The sequence below is a fragment of the Biomphalaria glabrata genome, chromosome 1 (assembly GCF_947242115.1).
Source record: "Biomphalaria glabrata chromosome 1, xgBioGlab47.1, whole genome shotgun sequence".
NCBI classification, from domain to species: Eukaryota; Metazoa; Mollusca; class Gastropoda; family Planorbidae; genus Biomphalaria; species Biomphalaria glabrata.
The window spans coordinates 41,329,498-41,351,474 of record NC_074711.1 but is presented as its reverse complement, the minus strand read 5'-3'; the positions used below and the strand labels follow the sequence as shown (position 1 = coordinate 41,351,474).

General features: G+C 34.9%; 1 protein-coding gene across 1 annotated transcript in view; it reads right to left on the bottom strand.

The window, feature by feature from the left end:
- The window catches only part of LOC106069971 (integrin alpha-8-like), a 45,819-nt gene that overhangs the window by 5,093 nt on the left and 18,749 nt on the right, over positions 1 to 21,977 (bottom strand). The window contains exons 5-19 of the mRNA XM_056036939.1: positions 21,344 to 21,466; positions 18,595 to 18,637; positions 16,572 to 16,667; positions 15,802 to 15,890; positions 15,615 to 15,692; positions 14,100 to 14,261; positions 13,284 to 13,389; positions 11,478 to 11,590; positions 7,526 to 7,650; positions 3,856 to 4,010; positions 2,687 to 2,856; positions 1,624 to 1,749; positions 1,398 to 1,520; positions 1,099 to 1,275; positions 416 to 633 (exon numbers count right to left, since the gene is read on the bottom strand). Coding sequence (XP_055892914.1) covers positions 416 to 633; positions 1,099 to 1,275; positions 1,398 to 1,520; positions 1,624 to 1,749; positions 2,687 to 2,856; positions 3,856 to 4,010; positions 7,526 to 7,650; positions 11,478 to 11,590; positions 13,284 to 13,389; positions 14,100 to 14,261; positions 15,615 to 15,692; positions 15,802 to 15,890; positions 16,572 to 16,667; positions 18,595 to 18,637; positions 21,344 to 21,466 — 1,904 coding nt within the window. The remainder of the gene's footprint in view (positions 1 to 415; positions 634 to 1,098; positions 1,276 to 1,397; positions 1,521 to 1,623; positions 1,750 to 2,686; positions 2,857 to 3,855; positions 4,011 to 7,525; positions 7,651 to 11,477; positions 11,591 to 13,283; positions 13,390 to 14,099; positions 14,262 to 15,614; positions 15,693 to 15,801; positions 15,891 to 16,571; positions 16,668 to 18,594; positions 18,638 to 21,343; positions 21,467 to 21,977) is intronic.

Here is a 21,977-nt window from a genome sequence, read left to right as displayed (position 1 = left end):
TAATAATATCTTTATTATCCTTGAGGAAATTTGTGAAGGAAAATTAGAAACTTGTAAGTACATTCTAGCAATACAATAACTTTGACAAAAAAGTCACATTTCTCTGACTCCACCCAGGTTTAATGGTAAGGATAAGCCACCATGAAGCGGTTGCTGTGCTAATATGATTCCCAGTCTAGCTTTTGGTAAGAATTAACTTATGTGTATTACAACATCAACCAAGTTCTATCAGGGAAAATTTAAATATGATAGGCCTGCTACTACAGTAATTTATTTTTGGATTAAAAACATTCTAGACTACAAGATATAAAAATTGCACAAGATGCAAAAAATTATATATACATGATGTAACTATAAAGATTGTAAATATATGTAAAAAAAAATTATCATTTATTATTGCTTTGTAATATTTTACCTTTCCAGTGTAATATTGGCTACAATGTAAACCTTGGCATTCAAAGTTTTTGTATTATCCAACAAGGAAATTTCAGGGTTGTGTTCTGAAGATTTGGGCATGACATCAATCTTAATCTTCAGTTCATCCTTTTTCCAATCAGCTTGTTCAATATCAAACAACACATTAAATGTGATCTCACCACTAGAGTCTAATGGCTCAAAAAAACTGCAGATTATCTACACAATGACAAAAAAAGTAAATCAAAATCTTTTAGAGTAGAGCCTCTGTGAAATATATTATAAATAAGAGGTTTTAGCAAACTTTCTGATGAATTTACTTTAAAACTTAGAGGCAGACAAACAAAAAATATATCCAAAAAGTAAAAAAAAACAACAAAACAATTTTCATTCTTGTGTGTGAAAGAGATTTAAGTGGAAAATTTGTTAATAAAGAATAAGGTGCCAGGGTGATGGATTTGATCTACTATTAAATCATCTCTGTTTATGTACAGGTGTATTTGTGTATTTTTTTCCTCTACAAATACAGTATATAAACTTTATAAATAATTTATTTATTTTGATTTAGTGTATATAAAATGTCTCTTTTACTAACAAAAATTATGATTTATGGAGATATCTATTAGGCCAATAGCTCATCTAATACATGATTAAACTTGCAACCAAATTTAAACTTCCACATACCACAAGTTTATCTGTTATTAAAGAAATGTCTGTAGTATTAGTGCCAATTGCCTGAGTGTCACAATTAGGATCTGATCTAGCTTTGATGAAAGGTACATAGGAATCCAACTCAATGGTAGCCACAGTTCCATATGAAGGATCATTTTTATTCTTGATGTTAACTTTCAAAGTAATTTCCTTTTAATGAAATGATTTTAAAGGAATGTAAAAAAAAAAACAGCCTTTTTTCAATGAAAATGAAGCAGGAAAAAATATTTTGTACAACTTGTAAATTCAATGTATAAATTTAAATATGTTACCTTTGTCAGATTGACCACAGCATGTGTCCAGTGTGTATTTAAAGGGACATAGGCTAAATTAGCATTAACTGAAAGATCAACTTCACATTTAGCATCAGAACCACATTCATTAACAAATGTTACCTGAAATATAATTATCACGACACATTTTTAACATTTTAAATAAATTATAATTTAGGTAAAATTAAAGAACAATAAATTTCTCTGGAGAAAAAAAAATACATACTTCTAAAGTTCTATTACTAGCTTTGGTCTCATCCAAAACTGGATCATTAGCTGGATTCTGGGAAGGCTCTATTCTGAAGTCAGCAACAATAATAATTGGTGTGAATCTGTCTTTGTTTATTTGTGCCTACAAGTTGAGTGGAATAGATTTAAATTAAACTTGTTTTTATTAGATCTATTCATGTATGCCTGAATGAGGATATCTTTATTAATAAAGATGGGCATAAATGCCCTGATAATAAATATTATTCTAATTTTACCTAAAAGAAAATTTTAATTTCTTACAGATTGATACATACCATTTCCGCATACCGGTACATTTTTAAATGAAATTATTATTATTATTATTTTTTTTTTTGCAAGGAATTGAAAAAAGGATTTATCAAAGTAAAATGTAATGAAGAAACATATTAATTATTTTAACAGGCTGGTCGTAATTAATTGGAGGCCCAAGGTGAAATGAATTAGGTGCCCCCTAACGAAATTGACAAAAAGACTGAAAAATAAAATTACACAATGCATTAAAACCTTTTTCCTTCTATATCTAACTCAAAAAATATATTAAATTCATATAGCGGAATTCCAGAAGTATTCTGTATGGCATCTTGAATCATAGTATAGAGACTTAGAGCTAGGCTAATAGATGAGTCATAGAGTTCTGCTATGCAGTGCTATGTTTGACATTTGATCCAAATTTCGTATTTTTTTCTCAAAATTTTTGTTTTGAATCCTTTCAAGGCCCCAACCAATCAAAGGCCGTAGGCAGCTGCCTAGTTTGCCTATGCCTAAGGCTATTAATCATTTAATCATCCAAACATAGAACATTAATAGCTCAGCTTATTTAGTTATAAAGTGCATCAGTTCATTGGGAATTATTTAGTAATTTATATTCTTATTATTTTAGGTAATGACAATAAATTAAATGATGAGACAGGGAAAAAAATAATTTAATAACCTTTCACAATTTATAAAATTTGTAATGTGAAAACAAATCTTATTTAAACAGAGCAGTTCAACAAAAACACTTTATTTATTTATAGGACTACACAAAGACAGCTTCTTACATCTTGAAGCACAGCAAGAAACTCATTGCATGCTGGACTGTTTGGTGACCTGACAGCTATGTTACTTTTGTTGACTGAGTGAGCTGATTCATTTTTTTCATTTCTAAATAAAGCTCGTTTATTTTGTACTGCTTTGATTTTAGTGTCAATATCCAAGTGAATGTAGTAATCTGTGGTATAAATGACATTTTCAAAATGCAATCATGAGAAAAGATAAGATAATTTTATTGGTACAAACTAATGGAAATTCCGTTTGACTACAATAGTCCACCTCAGCATTACTACAACAACAATGAAAATATAGATGCAAACATAATTAGCATTCACATTCACAATACTAAACAAATGGTGTAACATTTAAACTTTATCGGGAGGCACAGTGGCTGAATGGTAGGCTAAAGCTCATGGCTTCAGAATCAAAGGGTTCCAGGTTCAAATCCTGGTGAAGACTGGGATTTTTAAATTCAAGATCTTTAGATTCCTCTGAGTCCACACAGCTCTAATGGGTACCTGACATTGGTTGGGGAAAAATAAAGGAGGGAAAGGAGATTGGTAGTTGTGTTTGTCACTTGATACCCTCATTAACTGTGGGCAACAGAAACAAATGACCTTTACAGGCTGCATGGTCTGATAGGGGACTGTTGCAATTTGATCATCAATGAAAGCCAAGCTGGTCTTTTTTTACTTTTTTTATTCACTTTTTTCTTGGTCAGCCTGGGAATGTATTATTTATGCAAAATAATAATAATAAGGCTTGTCTTCAAGTCCGAAGATTATAATGAGTACATTAGTGATTTAACAACTATTCATCTTTTTCATTATAACAAAATAATATACAAGTGTATTGAAATGATATTAAATGGTGCAGTCAAGGTTCTTTTATCTTATGATAATATTTTTTGTTGGCTAATAAGTTCTACAAAAGTGATACAAGCAATATATAAAAAGTTTTTTTTTTAACTCCTACTTTATGGAGCTGAACTTTGTCATGTTTCATTCTATTTATTTCTTGTAATGCATCATTATTTCATGATGTCTTACCAGTGAGTTTTTAAAAAATCAAGTTTTACTAACAGTCCAGCTCATAATTTTACAATTTTTATAATTTTACATATGAATATAGTTTCATAAGAAAATGTGTATCACATATAAATTTTTAAGGAGCTTACTTAATGCTTTGAATTCATCTCGCTTTATGCCATGCTTCAAACAAAACCTAATTTTCATACAGCTGCCTTGAACTTTTGAAGAGGAATTACAGGGGACTTTAGTATCTACAGGGTTGGGTGTGGCTGTAAGGGTTGCTTCAACTTCCACAATAGGCCTGTTTGGAATGAATGCATGCAACAGTGAAACTGCAGTATTTCAAACAATTGTGTAGTAAAATTATTTTTTTAAAATAACAAAGTTATCACTCAGTAATTTAAATAGTTGATTAGCTTTTTAAAAATATTCTAATAATAATTTGAATTATAATACAAATTACAGGGTAAAGCTTTCCCAAAAATGAGTGACATGTGGGCAGCACAGTGACCAAATGCTTTTCATTTCCCAATGTAGGTCAGGTACCCATTACAGCACTAGCGGATCCAGAACTTTGGAGTGGGGGGAGGGGCGATTTTTTTCCAAACCCTAACCCTAACGCCCAGTAAACCCTAACCCTATGCATAAACGTGCGTGCAGCATATATATATATATATATATATATATATATATATATATATATATATATATATATATATATGAAAAAAAAACGCAGCATTTCTCAACATTCGGCGAAAAACAAAACAACTGGGGCTGTGCTATAAGGTTCCATAGTGGGTTTCGGGGCAAAGCCCCAACGCCAAAAGCGTTTTCTTGCTTTTTTCACTGAAGAAACGCATTCTCCTGACATATACAGCTCATTATTCAAAAAAGAATTCGGGGCGAAGCCCCTACGCCAAAAGCGTTTTCTTTCATTCTTCAATGCAGAAACGCATTCTCCTGACATCTACAGCTAATTAGTTATCAATAAAGTTCGGGGCGAAGCCCCGACGCCTAAAGCGTCTTTTTTGCATTCTTCACTGCAGAAACGCATTCTCCTGACATATACAGCTCATTATTCATAAAAAGAATTAGGGGCTAAGCCCCGACGCCAAAAACGTTTTCTTGCTTTTTTCACTGAAGAAACGCATTCTCCTGACATATACAGCTCATTAATCAAAAAAGAATTTGGGGCGAAGCCCCGACGCCAAAAGCGTTTTCTTTCATTCTTCAATGCAGAAACGCATTCTCCTGACATCTACAGCTCATTAGTTATCAATAGAGTTCGGGGCGAAGCCCCGACGCCTAAAGCGTCTTTTTTGCATTCTTCACTGCAGCAACGCATTCTCCTGACATATACAGCTCATTATTCATAAAAAGAATTAGGGGCTAAGCCCCGACGCCAAAAGCGTTTTCTTGCATTCTTCAATGCAGAATACTATTCTCCTGACATCTACAGCTCATTATTTATTAATGGAGTTCGGGGCGAAGCCCCGTCGCCAAAAGCGTTTTTTTTTTACATTCTTCAATGCAGAAACGCATTCTCCTGACATAGAGAGCTCATTATTCATAAAAGAATTCGGGGCGAAGCCCCGACGCCAAAAGCGTTTTCTTGTATTCTTCAATGCAGAAACCCATTCTCCTGACATCTACAGCTCATTATTTATCAATGGAGTTCGGCAAAAGCGTTTTCTTCACTACAGAAACGCATTCTCCTGACAACTACAGCTCATTATTTATCAGTGGGGTTCCGACGCCAAAAACCTTTTCTTGCATTCTTCAAAGAAGAAACGCATTCTCCTGACATAAAGCTCATTTTTCATACTATTAAAAAAGGACCTTTCAAATAATGTTGTACTTGAAAAATATTCTAATATGAATTTATAGGCCCTTAATACATTGCAAATAAAACCGATTTGTTCCTTGAGAAGATTAGATACCCCACATATTTAGATTTGGATTTGAGGATCGCCGCCGAAAAAAGAATTATTCGATAAATAATTTTCAATAAAATTAAAGTATAAATTGTGAGTTATAGTCCCAAATTTATTTAACTAGAAAAATTTCAGATTGAGTAAAGGTTGGGAAAAGGCGACTATGTTCTGGATTATATGAGTTTAGAACTTCTCAATCATGACTCTTATACTAAAAATTTCATTTGAATTCTAACTTTCTTAAAATAATTATGATAAATTCATGTGAAATTACATAAACTATGTCTGGAAATGAGAGGGGCGGTAGAGTGAAAACGAGTAATCCTCGCTCCTTTAATAATTTCTGCTAAAGATTGCATTTGGCATTAAAGAATAGGGGTGGGGCGACTCAACTAATTTTGTTCACAAACTATGATTCTCCATAAAAATAGGACCGCCCCACCACACTCAGAGGGCTAGAGTGGGAGGGCAGTACATGCAATCACTCTCCCCCCAACTCCACCAAATCGGCCAAGATACCAGAAGGGGATTGACATAATATAAAATTTATATATTAATTGAATTAATTTTGTTCACAAACTATGATTTCTCCATAAAAGTAGGACCGCCCCCCCCACTCAAAGGGTTTAGGCTGTAGAGGTATTCGCTCCCCCCCCCTCCCCCAATCGGCAAACAGGGAACGACCTAATATAAAGATCGGTTAAAATATTAATAACAAGTTTTAATCATATATATATATTTAATTGTTTCTGTTAGCAAGCTGTGATTTCTACAAATAAATTGGACCGCCCCCCCCACTCGAAAGTGTATGGGTGGGGGGGCGGGATTGATACCATCGCCCCCTCCCGACCCCACCAAATCGGCCAGCATACTAGAGGGGGGGGCGAAATAATCTAAAAATAGGTTGAAATATAAATAATTAGTATATATTATTAACATAAGTAATGAATTCGTATACAAATTGTGTGAATTCTATACTAAAATTCGTCCGCCCCCCCCCCCCCTTCGGGGTCGGCCGAGTGGGGGGGGGGGGGCGATCGCCCCTACCGCCCCCCCCCCTGGATCCGCCAGTGCATTACAGTTGGGTGAACTCAAAAACATACTAAAACTCCTGAAGCTCAAAATATCAGTCTTTACTTGTTCAGCCACCACAGCCCAACAGATGATAATAAATCACAAATACTAAAAATTAAAAATTTTAAGCATAAACCAACACAGTTTTTTCACTGTTCGATTGTTTGAGTTTGTAAATATCATCCATCCTGTTCAAAAGTCTGGTGGCGTTTGAGACATCACTATAAATATGCTGACCACTTCATTTATTTCCTTTCTTTTTCTTGCAAACTTTCATTGCATACAGGATTTGTGAACTTCCAGATTTAGATTTAAACTTGATAAGCCTCTTTGTAAGGAAATAGTTTCCCTTTGCTCTTTCTTCAAAATGATTGAAAATATCCCTAGAACCATTTTCGGGGGCTCCAGCAAGCAGAGGCAGTAAGCTGTACCTTATATGTTGCCTATAGGTAAATCCCGCACTGTTTATTTCCACTTTGTTTGTGATTATAGTGAATTACCCTGAATCGCTATTCCTCTTTATAGGTTCTACATGGCTTTTGATGTAGTGTGGTTTAAATTTTTCCATGAATGGTATGCAGTATACAGAAGTGACTACAGAGAGAGGAGCAGAAAGAACAAGTGGCAGTCACATGTATTGTTAATGTTTGTGGATGAAATGGATAGTGTAATATTTATGCATCACACCCTAGACCTAATAATATTCCCAATCATTACCAATACTTAAACTAAGTAGTATATGACTACTACTGTGTATCCTACACATAGTGTAAAGACTATAACAATATGATCTATCAGAGAAACTTACCTGCATTTAAACACAGCCACCGTTTCACTAACAACTGATGTTGCTGCAAAAACTGGGTATGCTTTATTAAGAGGAACTTCTTTGTTTGAGAAAGCAAAACCAAAACCTTTTACTTGTCCAGGAATCTTTAAAACAAATAGTGTAATCAAAACAATAATAAAAACACAACAATATTTTTATGTATTAAATGTTGCAATGTGCATTCATAGACTGCTGTTATAAATAATACCTTATTACAGTTTGCATGCATTATACAGAGATTCTAAAGTTGGTTTCAAATGAGGTTAAAACGAAGGGGAACTTGCAAGATTACTTTTAAAGGGTTTCAACAGTCTGCAAACGAGGAAGATCTGGCTGACAAGCCTAACTTACAAGTCACATTTTTTTATGTTTGAATGGTACTATTTCTCTGGATTAATATTCATCATTCACTTTAACACTTTTGAGTGACAAAAAAAACAACAACACAACAGGATCATTACAAGACTTTCCTATATGACCAAATCTACTGTTTTCACTAGCATTTTTCTTTTTACTAAGATAAATAGAAGAAGATGAATGCATGTGTGCAGCCAGGTCTGGACTTATGTATGAGGAGGTTCTGGGCCGGATTTTTTTTAGAGGCTCCTACACGTTTTCAAAAGCTTTAATAAAAATATAATTATTAATAATAATACTTATATTTCAAAGCATGCCATAGCTTAGAAAAAAGAAATGAAGAACTTGTGCATCTATCTAGTTCTCCTTCTTTTTAAAGATATTTAATCTGCATACTTGAGTAGAACAACAAATATAAGCAAAAAGTTAAAAAAAAAACAACTATTCCTCCATTATGAAGCTGATGACACTATGTAATTACTTTGCTCTTAATACTCCCCCCCCTCGAAAATAATCCTGTTCACGCCCATGTATAAGTTTACTGGGAGTATCATACAATTCTAGTTTGGTGATCTTGATTCAGACTTAGCAATATTAAAATACAGCTAGTAGACAAGAATACTGAATCTAGTTAGAAATATGGTCTATAGAAGATTCTAATTTGGTGATTTGATTGTGTAGTATAAAAAATGTCAATAGTCTTGACCAATTTCTACATTAGATTATGTGCAAAAATATTGGTGAGCATTTATATGTTTATTTTACTCTTAAGTGAATATATGCAGGAATTTCCAATAACATATATTCAAGATATAAATCTCAGACCACATTTAATTTTAAGATAATCATATTCTGAAAAATGGTCGAACTCAAGTTTTCCCCATTTGGCCAATAAGGTAGTATTTCATTTCTTGAACTGTCAAATTTATATGAAAAAAATTAGAGCCATTTTCAAGATCCATATCACATATCAACCCTGAAAAAAGGGTTTGCAAACCAATAAGAGTAATTGTAAAAATGTATTTTTTTGAGTTCATGAAGGTAAGGCAGTATTTTTGATGCCCTGTTGTAAATCCAAAGTTGCATTTATATTTTATATTATGAGTATGCTAGAACTAGAAGCACAACACTTCTTAATTCCAACATTTTTGCCAACCATAACATTTAAAGTATTGTTGGTAAAAATGAGAAACAAAAAATTTGAAAACTTGCGAATGCTGTCTATGTCCTTCAAAGCTGCATACAATATATTAAGAGGCTCGAAAAAGACTCTAGCCCCAAAACCTTCCTATAGAACAAAAACTATACGGAGAACAGCCTGATCTGGAAACCTTACGCAGTTCATCTCAAATATAGATTACTGATCTGAACCTTCTGACATGAAAAATGAGAATGAAAAAGAAGAAGACACGACTTCAAAGTTGCTGACCCGTCAAAATTCTGAGTCTCTTGGACAGTAGCCCCTTCTGCTTTCTCCAAATCCAGCCCTGTATGCAACTCAGAATGCAGGACAACATCTGAAGCCAGAGTTCCCTGTCACGAGTCGAGACTGACCTATTTCGACCAGTTTCTAGAAGCCCAGGTTAAGTCAGAGTTGACCAGAGTAAACAAGTTAATTTTAGTCATCCAATCAAAGAAAGAGGTTAAGGGAAAAAATAGCATACGTCAGCTTCTAGAAGGTCACAGTTAATAAAATAATTAGGGGAGAAGTTTCTATGATTCTGGAAAGTACGATTGAGAAAAGTATAAATTAGAGGAAAGTTAGTTAGTCGGGGTCCTCGCATTGTAACGGTCTTTGCTTATTAACGGTCTTGTGTTAGTATAAGTTTAAAAATTTGCAGGTCCATTAGTTGAAGTTTCATTAGTTGAAGTTATACTAGTTGAAGTTGTTGTTGTATCTTCAATTTTTATGAAGAATTAAGTCAAGTTGTTATTGAATTGAGAAGTTAATTGTATATGTAACCTGAAGAAGTTTATTAAAGAAGTTTTTAGAGAATACAGATGTTTCTCCAGTGAATTATCAAATTATTAATATAATCTCCGGCGTGTGATGTTTCTGTTTAATCAACAATTAATATAAGAAGCATTACCAAGAAATAAACAGAAAACGTCACACTCCCCAGGACTTTAGTAAAGGGCATGTCAATGCAAAGTTTATTTCTTAGGGAGTGTCACATTTAAATGTTGGAGAAACAATGCTTTAAATTAGTATTAGTTTACTCTAAAATAGGCCTACATGTGTAAAAAAATAACAAATTGATAATATATAAGTATGTAATAGCTTGTAAAGGCCAGCATAAATCTAGAAAATACTGTAAAATTGGCTATCCATAGTTTCAAGAAAACACACAGTTGTTTGTATAGCCTTGCGAATAAGATTATCAGAGACAAATTTGATGTAGAATGCTACATTGCTACAACCAGTGGCGTAGCTAGCAATGTGCGGGTGGTGCGGGCAGCACGGGGCATCAAGTGGTGGGGGGCATCAAACTGAGGACAAACTTTCTCCGTAAAACTGCATAGTGTAATTACAAAACAAAAACATGTTTTGATAATTAGTTATGTCTTATATTCTTTCTTAAATTAAATGTAAGTTGCAGACCAGCTTGAATCAAATTTTACCAGATTTGTTTAAATCTCTGAAGGCAACTTTTACACTTTTTTTTAAAGCCTTACATGATGTTACTTCATTGTTCATGCACTGGTTATGGACACGTTTATAATGGTCTTTTTAAAAAATATATGACCAATTAGTAATGGCCCAATCTCTTGTGGAAAAGTGGGGTGAGAGGGTATTGGGAGAAAGTTTTCCAACCGCTCAGCAAACACAAATCTGATAGAATTTGAATCCGAACTCAAACCCCCTTTTAAGGTGGCAAAGCTGTAGCTCCCAGGAGGGTTTTTTTTTCCCCGGGCTCATCTAGGGTATGATGTACGGGCCCCGGTTTCCGCTCCTGAACAGTGCAAACCGAGAACAAAGAATACTACGGCTTACTGAACATTGAATACATGTCATTCAACTGAAAAACAAATAAATAATAACTCCATCTATCAAAGTTTAAAAAAAAAATGTCTTGTTCAAAATTAAACGACTGGGGGGGGCAATCGGGGGAGGGGGAGGATAAAGTTTCTACTATGTTAAGATAATTAAACTGTTACAGGCTGGTCAACATTATGTACAAAAATAGGTCATAAATCGTAAGTCCAAGAAATGGTCAGTTTCTATAGATAAGCTTAAAGACTAGGAATGACTGGAAAGCAGACAAAAATAAAAGATAAACTTATCGATAGTTTGCCGGCGAGAAAGCCCGTGAGATTCGCTTGTATTATCTTTTTGTGAAATCAATTCTTAGCGAAATAGAAATGCTTAAATTATGAATACAATTTATTTTGATTATAGAAACTTTTCGCTGTTTTAAAACATTTTTTATTTGGGGGGGGGGGGGCATCATGAGAAACTGCCGCACAGGGCATCAAATACCCTAGCTACGCCACTGGCATCAACTACCCTAGCTACGCCACTGGCATCAACTACTATGATGTAAGAAAAAGTTGAAACACGTAGGTCAAATACCTGTGAGGCTTGAATTCTTTGACTTGGTACATTAACAAATCCATTTAAAGATCCCAAGTAAATGTAAATACTTCCAGCTCCATCAGTTTCTCCAGGAGCTCCAATAGCTACATCTAAACATAAAATTATAAGTAAAAAAAAAATTAAACTAAATTAAAAATAAATAAAAAAAAATAAAATATTGAAACCAATCTCCCCCCCCCCCTAAAAAATACAACTACAAAAAAACAAAAACAAATGAAACAACATATTAGTTGTTTTTTTTTATTGACTAAAATATTGATTAGGGTGCTTCATAAATTTGTATATTGGTATAGGTCTTCCTGTAGCCTATCATTTATTGCATTGGCGCATGTTATTTTCATTAAGAATCAGTCGCTAACCATGGCCCACCTTCTCAGATAGGGTCCATAGTTTTGGAATCATCAATGAGGATATGTTGCCATGCTATAAGGTGCAACGTTGCATGGTATCCTATTAAACGGTGCCATGCTATACGAGGTCATGCTATAAGTGACTGCCCCTAATTCTGTTGACCTGTGGCTTTGGTGTCCATTTTATTGTGGTCTTTGGAGAGTATGATTACACTGCGTTGTGACATGTCAAGCAAATATTGCGCTTTCCTCATAATGGCCTCCCTGTAATCGCAACTCTTAGTGTGCTTAATTCATTTTGTCGGAGAATATGCCCCGCAAACCTCATGCGACGCTCTGTCACAACCTTACTAAGGGATCGACTCCCAGCTTGGCATAGGATTTCCTTGCTTGAGACACGATCTCTATAAATGACTCCTAAAATCCGTCTCAGCCATCTTTGTTGAGCTACATTTAGTCTTTTTCAATTTCGGCAGATGACTATTCACTGCACTTTATTAATGCAGCCCATCCAATGGTAGAAATGTGTAACCTCTCTTGGCTACGCTCTTGGAATTAGGTGACTTTAGTTTGCTTTAGATTTATATCGAAAAGGGAAGTTTTATCGTCAAAATCATCTGTAGGGGTTTTAAACTACAAAATCTCTGGATTTTTTTTTTTTTTTTGAAAATTCAAAACCCCCTTAGCTACGCTCATATAATTTGGTGACGTTTGCTTTAGAATAATATTGAGAGAGAGGTTTTCAACCTCAAAACTCTCTGTAGGGGGATTTTAAACTCAAATCCATCTGGAGGGGTTTGAAACTTTAAAAAAAAGCTTTCTGGAGGAGGTGGGTTTAAATTCAAAACCCCCTTGGCTTGGATACGCTCATAGAATTTTGAATGTGTAATTGCTTTTTTATATATTGAAGAGGTGGTTTTTAGCTGCAAACCCCGCTGCAGGGGGGTTTTAAACACAAAACCCCTCTTTAAACACAAAACCCCTCTTGGCTACACTCATAGAATCTGGTGACTGATGTATAGATAGTCTTATATTGAAGATTGGGTTTTATCGTGAATTTCGGAGGGGTTTAAAAAAATCAAAACTCACTTATCTATGCTGTTGGAATTTGGTAATTGTCGTTTACATTATTTTTGTTTTGTTTTATAGAAGAGGGGTTTTTAAACGAATAACTCCCTGGTAGGGGGTTTTAAACTCAAAACCTCCTTAGCTGCGCTAGGGCAAGTGATGGTTTAGTATTAAAATCTCCCCTAAAATAAACAGTCAAAGCAAAAATCAGTCACTAAATTCCGCCCCCCCCCGGGGGGGGGGCTAGGATTTCATTTCGGGAGGGGTGAACCCCCCCCCCCCCCTCCCAATCGGCTGGGCCCATGGTTGATAGGGATAAGGAATCAAATGTGCTAGCTCATTGATTGCATTAATTTTAATTTACCTGACATTCCATCAAGATTTATGTCCCCTATTTCTGTTATGGCAGATCCAAATCGTCCATAAGGTAATTGAGCACCGTCTAAGACAATATTATTTCTTTCATATTTCTGCAAGTTAAAAATATGTTTGTAAAAACAAGACATAAAAGAATAAATTTTTCTAAGTTATTTAGTGTTCTATCGTTGTTTACAAAATTTGTTAAATTGATAAAGATTTTATAAGCTATTCATATTTTCATCTAACATCACTTTGAAATAATCAGTTACCAAGGTACTAATTATTTTGTTTTATAAATAAAAGAATATTTTTAGGCACATTCCTCATCCCATATGCTAGGACAAATTTGTACAAATACTCCTTCTTCCCTAGTACTATTAGAGCATGGAATGGGTTGCCTGAGCCAGCCAGGAAAACCAGTGACTTGGCAGAATTTAGGTCATTGGTTAATATGCATGACTAGATGCATGACACGTAGGACGTAATCATCTTTTTTGAAGTAACGCCTGTATTATATAATACAAACTAAATTTGTGGAAAATTTAATAGGCTAATAAGATCAAGAAAAGATATTCACCCTTTCAGAGTGTATGTATTTAAGCTAGAGTGTATATGTGTCTGAACTGTTCCGAGGGGAAGAAAAAATATTACAACAAAGGTGTGTATTAGATTAGTTTAATCCACTAATAGCTGGTTATTGTAAAGTTAGTGAAGATCAAAATTGTCTTCTGATTATCTCCTCCCTATAGTGTGTTGACAATGAAAATGCCTTTCACAGTTATGTTCACAGTTTAATAACAAATTACTAGGCCTATATTACCTTTGTATTTGCATCATATTGATATAAGAAAACCATTCCTTGATCTGGAACATGATCTGGGTTAGACCACTCAGTGTAAAGTGGGGCACCCACCAGAAGCTCATCATAAGAATTTCTATTTATATTCACAACACCAAGACTGTAACCAAAACTTGACCAAATCTGGAAAAGGTACAAACAGATGAAGACATACCTAATACATTAATTTTTGTGAACGTGTTTAGGTTTCTAAAAAAATAGTAAAGTTCCCCTTTCAGACCTTGTGATCTCTAGGGCAGATGATGTAAAGGTCACCTGTTTCTGTGCCCCACAGTTAATGTGGTTGTCATGTGACCAGCACAACTACCAACCGCCTTTACTTTTCCCTAACTAATGACAGGTACCCATTAGAGCTGGATAGACTCAGAGGCGCCCGAAGATTCCGAAATTAAAAATCACAGCCTTCACCATGGCGCCGTGTTTTGGAAGCAGATGCCAAGAAGATGGGCAAGACGTCCCCAGTTGGAGAGACTCGCCCAGAACCGAGATGCCAGGAGAACGCTGGTGGGTGGCCTATGCCACAGAAGGGACCACAGGCAGAGATGATGAGACTTCACCAGGAGTCGAACCCTGGACCCCGGTTCGGAAGCCAAGCGCTTTACCGTTCAGCCACCACAGAGGTTTAGGTTTCTAAACATTTCCGGCCTAACCTGATCTATTTTATGGTTTGTATTCTATGCAAAGGCCTACTGTTCACTAAATAGTAATTAGCTTCTTTCTCTATACAATAGTTGTATACAAAGATGATGGCATCATCCTTAGATGAAAACTGTATTCTCCAAGAGCAACATTTAGTTTAAGAAAGATGTTATATAGGCTTTTAATTAGACCCACACAAGTTGCTTGAAGAAGTAGAGCATCAATGTTAGAAGTGCAATAGATCTAAAAGATGACTAAGTAGAGAAATAATTTTATTGAAAAGAAATACATGTTCTTTATTGTTATGTTAAAGCAGGTATCTAAATATTGCAGTAACTAAAGCATTGCTTTTAATAATAATAATAATAATAATAATCTTTATTGTCCGTATGGAAATTTGTCTTACAATTTGTGCATCACACCAAACAAAAAACATTATAACTATAAGAAACCAAAGTGTACATTCACACCAGACTCACTCATAGTTTACATGTGACAAAGTTTATACTAGATTGTTCTTATTTAATGATTTGATTGCCAGGGGAACAAAAGAGTGTTTGTGTCTGTTTGTCTTTGCTATCGGTGTCTTGTATTTCTTTTGTGATGTCCTTTCTACATAGACCATTTTACCCAATAGGATTAAATATCCATATTAACATATATGGGTAAAATAGATCATCTAGACTAAATAATAGACTATATAGATAGTGAGGTATTTGCCATGCTTATTTTTTTAAAATTAGAATCTGTATAATTTGTAAAATGTGAGTGTCAAGATTGCTCTGGACACATTACCGTTATAAGTTGAATAGAATTTAACATTGAACAAAATCATACATCTGTTCCATTGATTTCCTGGATTACTTTGATGTATTTTTCTTTTGATTCTTGGGGTTTGCGTTCCAATAGTCTAACCTAATCAAAAACAAAAATGTCAATGAATATTTCCATGACAGATATTCTGGGATATCAAGGTGTTACAACAGTAAAAATGAGAATAAACAAAAAATCCAATTCTAGTTACCTGCCCTACATGAAACATGTTGGGTGCCCCCGTGGCAGCACAAAAGGAACTCGTGTCTGCACAGAAGCGACCCAGTTTGACAGAATAGCCTGAGGAAACATCAATGTTATGTAAAACGATTGATCACAATCAAACATAAGCATCTAGAATGTTTTGCTAATATAAGTTAAAACGTTCAAAGAAGATTTAAGCATCTCTAAACTTTGCGCCGCAAATAATTGCCTTGCTGATAGCATACATTTCGGGAATATAGTCTTTAGTACATTGTCAATATGATAATATTACTGGCAATGTATTTGCCTATTGTTGGAGAGCATGTGTTGAAACTTTAAGCCACAGATGATTGGATAAAAGATAATGAACGGAAAGAAATGGTGACAGAAGACAGGGCCATGTGTGATTAAGGTACGTATACATGATTGCATGTTATATGTGTGAACTAGAATAAAAAACTGTATATGTACATAAAATCAAGTATAATTTGTTTAACGGGGAGTTTTCAAACAAGATTCTATATTAAATTCAGTTGATATAGTATATGTCTATGATTCAGTTATTCATTACCAAAAGCAAGTTCAACAACCTAAGTTAGACAACCTGCTTGGAGCCAAAACCCACTGCAGAACCTTATCAACATCCTTTTAGAAATTACACATGCTTTAAATATTTCTGTTTATATAGTTTTGTGTACTTGATCAGGTAATGTATACAAATTATAATATTTAACAACAAAATAAAGAAAGAAATACATCTACAATAGGCCTACTTACCTACATATCCATAACTGGTTGTATTTAAATTGTAAACCCTCTGGACAACTAGCTTAAACTCCTCAGCAGAAATAAGATTATACCCAATAACAGAACCTAATAAGAAAAATAATAAGTGACAAATTTGTACATGTGTTTAAATTTTGATCTAAATGTGATCTAAATCTATTTGCCATAAGTATAATAAAGTCAGGGCTGACTCTTGGCGAAGTGAATTTGGTGGCCACAAATGAATTAGAAAAATAAAAATACCAAAAATTATAATTATTCAATTATTCCCAGCATCTATATTTAGATCAACAAAATGAATAAATTTATTTAGTATTATGGCACCTTTAATCATAGTAGAGACGTAAAGCTAGGCTAGTAGATGAGTCATAATCTATGAGTTCTGTTATGTTTGAAATTTGATCCAAGTTTCAATCTCTTTCTCTAAGTTTATTTTAGTCCTGAGTGAGGACCAATAGAAGGCCCTAGACGGCTGCATAGTTTGCCTATGCCTAAGGAAATGCAAATGCAACCCCCTGGATTCTGAGTAGCCAAATTCTAGCATTTTTGTTTTACCAATCAAATCAATTTACTTCTAATAACCAACTAAACAAGTAGTGCTTCCACTGGATAATGTAGTAGTAGTCATTACTTTGATGCATGTAGATACTTGAGACTTGCAAATGTATATCAAAGGCATTCTCCAAATTTAGTTAGATCTATCTAATTCTTAAGAATCATATTGACTAGATATAGGATTGTTCAACTCAGATGGCTTTTTATTTAGTTTAAAACCACTCCAGATGGTTTTGAGTTTAAAATCCCCCTACAGAGCATTTTGAGGTTGAAAGCCCTCTCTTCAATATTATTCTAAAGCAAACTACACTCACCAAATTCCATGAGTGTAGCTAAATGGGGTTTTGAATTTGTTAAAAAAAACTCCAGAGATGTATAAGTTTAAAACCCCCCAACAGATGATTTTGACGATAAAACTTCCGTTTTCGATATAAAATATAAAGAAAACTACAGTCACCTAATTGCAAGAGCGTAGCAAGAGAGGTTACACATTTTATATCAGTGGCTGGACTCCATTAATAAAGTGCAGTGGATATTCATCTGCCGAAATTGAAAAAAGACTAAATGTGGCTCAACTAAGATGGCTAAGACTGATTTTAGGAGTCAGTTATAGAGATCGGGTCTCAATCAAGAAAATCCTTTGCCGAACTGGGAGACAACCCCTTGCTAAGGCTGTGACAGAGCGTCGCATGAGGTTTGCAGGACATGTATTCCGACAAAATGAATTACGCATAATAAGAGTTGCAATGAAATAGAGGCCATTATGAGGAAATCGCAAACTGGAACATTCTAGTACAACTTCACGCCACACTTTCATAGAGGTCCTCGGAGAAGGTGGGAAGAGGCTTCAGACATTGCCAGTGACAGATTTTTGTGGAAACAGCTTGCCGCCCAATGAGCCAAACGGCGCGGGAGGTAAGAATAGCACATTAGGTTTTGAAATAAAACTTTTTAATAGCTGAATAATGCACTGTAGATACCTCAGAATATGTATTTTTAAGGCTTTCAATACCGGAAATAGTGTTTGGCGGCGGCGCTTCGCTCAGTGCTGGGGGGAGCTTTCAACGCTCCCCCAGACCCCCATTGCTAGCAAAGAGGTGGAGTCTACACTTTTTCAACTTCAGGAAGAACCTAGTCTAGGGTACAATAAACGTCTTCCAAAAGAATGAAGAGTCAGAATGTAATAAAGATTAAAAGATTAATTATATATACACACACAAACACACACACACAAACATATATATATATGGATGGGGGTGGGAGAAAAATCCACTCCCACAACCCCACCTCCACCCTGAAAAAATCCTGTCTACGCCCATGGTAGTTAACATTAATCTTTAAAATTCCCAAATGAACATTGTTGCATTTTAGACAAGATACAAAAGGAATTGGATTTTGTAATTATTTTTTACAAAAAAATATCAAGACTTAAAATGTAAAACACGAAATGCTGGTTTACCTTCAAAGTTTAAAATTCCTGGAGCTCCAATAGCTATGAATCTCTGGCGAATATAGAATACGTGTAAGGTAATAACAATCAATATCATTTAAAATATAGAGATGAGTACAAATACTCCTTCTCCCCTATAGTTATTAGAGCATGGAATGGGTTGCCTGAGCCTACCAGGAAAACCAGTGACAACAGAATTTAAGTCATTGGTTATTATGCATGACTAGATGCATGACACGTAGGACGTAATCATCGTCTTTTTTTTAAAGTAACGTCTGTATTTTATAAGATAGATAAGATTTTGTCAAAGTGCCAGGTCCAGTGTCAGGTTATAAAGTCACAATAGAGTGAGTCAAGTATAGGATGGTGTGTGTTGCATGGGTGGGGGGGGGGGAGATGTCTATGTTAAAAGGTAGGTCTTGCAGTCCTGGTTTAGTGCCACCCTGGAGGGGAATCATATCTGAACCTAGAAGAGGGGGGATATGTCTAGTATTGTCTAGTATAAGTGTGACAACGGGGATCAGATTTAGTGCGTATTATAAAGGATGGATCAGGGACTTTGATTACAGGCATTTGCATATTGATTACAGATAATTACATCTTGATTACAAAAATTACCTCTTGATTACAGACAATTAGATCTTGATCATAGACAAGACTACGACTAAGACTGCTTTTTTGATCGTTATGGAAATTTGTTGTGATTTCAAGGACACGTTTTTCATATAAAAACAACACAACAGAAACATACACATAAATAGAACAAACACAACATAAAGAGTTCATTCAGGGACTACACACAGGCATCTTGGTCCTTCTCATGTTTCCTGATCAACGAGTGGCGTTGATATAGTCTGATCGAGTAAGGTACTAACGAGTTTTTGTACCGCTCTGTTCTTGTCTTGATTAACAGAAGTCGACACTTCGCAACGACTTGACGTAGTTATGATGGTGCGGGTGGCTGTTGTCTTCCAAGATTTTTCTGATTTTTCTTATTCATTTTTGTTCAAAAAGTTCCTTTAAATTTGGTAATGTTGTGCGTGTGACTTTTGATGCCCTTTTTATAATGTTTTCTAGGCGGCCCAAAAGTTTAGATGAAGCATTGCCTTGCCAACAAGTTTTTCCGTATGTAAGCAGATTTGGCATAGTCGAGACGTACAAATGATCTAGGATCTTCTTATTTAGTTTAAAGCTATTCAGTTACTCTAGGAAAAATAGTCGCTGGGCTGTTTTCTTTGTCAGAGTTCCAAGGTGGTCAACCCGCGGCGTAGCATATTCCGCACTTTAGCCGGGTTGGTCTTAGGCTACTGCAACCTATGCGACTTTCATAGGACCCGCTGTAAGTCTAGAGTAAATTATTAAATTTAATCATGTTAGAATTTATACAAGATTTCTCTGGCGTCCTGATTTACCAGGAGCTCCAGGAAATTTAAAATCGCAAAATATACGAAAAAGTCCTGTTATCTCCGGATATTATTATAATCTTTTGAAGACTCATAAAAATCTCCCAAAATATAGACAAAATTATCATTTTGGGGTGTCATTCAATGTAGAAAGCGCCAAACGCCCTAACGTACGATAATAAAAAAACAGCATTATGCAATACCCGTAATTCTGGAAACTGGTGAAAGAAGTTCTCGCGCCTCAAACTAATGAAGAATTACTTGAGGTCAACAATTCTCAAAGAGAGATTGAAACATTTGGTAAGTCTTGCTATTGAGAGTGATCTATGTAGGAAACAGAATTTTAATGATATACTGTATGACTTTGCTACACGCAAGGCTCCAAAAGTAACTCTGTACGTAGTAAAGAATGAATAAAATGGATTGACGAATTTATTTTCTAATACAAACTATTAAATTTCACTTATTATCCGCTTCCCTACCCAAACTTGGCACCGCAAAATCCGTTTCGCATAGGGTCCCACAATGGTTAAGTCCGACCCTGCTATTTAGGGACGGGTGAATATACATAGTAGATTACTTGTTCTCTTTCCATGACTTCTTGGTCACAATGGTTTAGTCCGGCGCTGCTATTTAGTGTTTGTGAAATGTTTGCTAGTAAAATGTTTTACATGTTTTTGGATGTTCCTTCAGAGTTGACGATAGTTTACTTCCTAGTCCAAACCTCCCGCAGAACGAAGGGGGATGGTAGCGGACAGGGTTCGAACCCGGGACTATCGATCAATCCAAACAACAGTCCAGCGCGTAAACCGCACGACCAGGCAGCCATCCGTAGTGACGGGTGAAAACTACCTGTTCTCCCTCCTCTTGTTTCTTCGTGGGGTAACTCTATACGCAGAAATAAAAGAGTGATCTTTCTTTTACTTCTTCTCGTTGAAACTCTTGAGCCATGAAAAGAATTATATATATAGATTGTTCTTGTTGAACAATTGTTGATTAGTTATTCACTGTTCAATTCAAATGACCAATTTATTCACTGTTTAGTGATCGTTGGTTATTGTTGAGGGGGGGGGGAACCCGTTCAAGTTAGCAGACCCCTAGATAACTCGTAAAACCCGCCTTGACAAATAGATAGATAGAAGATAGATAGATAGATAGATAGATAGATAGAATGATAGATAGATAGATAGATAGATAGATAGATAGATAGATAGATAGATAGATAGATAAATAGAAGATAGATAGATAGATAGACAGAATGGTAGATAGATAGATAGATAGATAGATAGATAGATAGATAGATAGATAGATAGATAGATAGATAGATAGATTATAGCTATATATAATAATGCTACCTTGTCTATATCCGCAGAAAAGCCTGTTGTTGCCATTCCATAATAGTAGTAATTTTTACCATTGATCATTGTTGCATAATCTCTTTTTACGTCCGAGAAGTAATATGGTCTAATCTCTGTGTACTGAAATAGATAGAACTTTTCTTAGATGTAATATGGTCAAATTTTTGTGTACTGAAATACATAGAAGTTTTCTTAAGCTTTGTAAATGATAAATACCGTATGCATTTGATGGTCTGTATTTATGATATAACAGAGATGATTGTTATTAATAGTTTCGGAGTATTACTTTTTTAGCGGCCCCTGAAAGGGGAAAAGACGCTATTTAGTTTGTGTGGCCTGTCTGTCCGTCCGTTCCGTTTAGATCTCGTAAACTAGAAAAGATAGTGAAAATCCGAGATCTTAGCATTTTATACCATTCAAAGTTCTGATGCAACGGCTACTTTTTTCTTTTCAGAAAGCAAAAAATCTAATTTTTTAAATCACTTATTCAAGCAGTTTTTTCATAAAAATACACCACTTTTACAACTATTTATTATTAATAGTAACAAATACGGGAGGCTCTTTATTAGGGGACACATTTCACTTTATTCTTCACTTTCATTTGTCTTTGATAGAATTTCATTCTGATAAT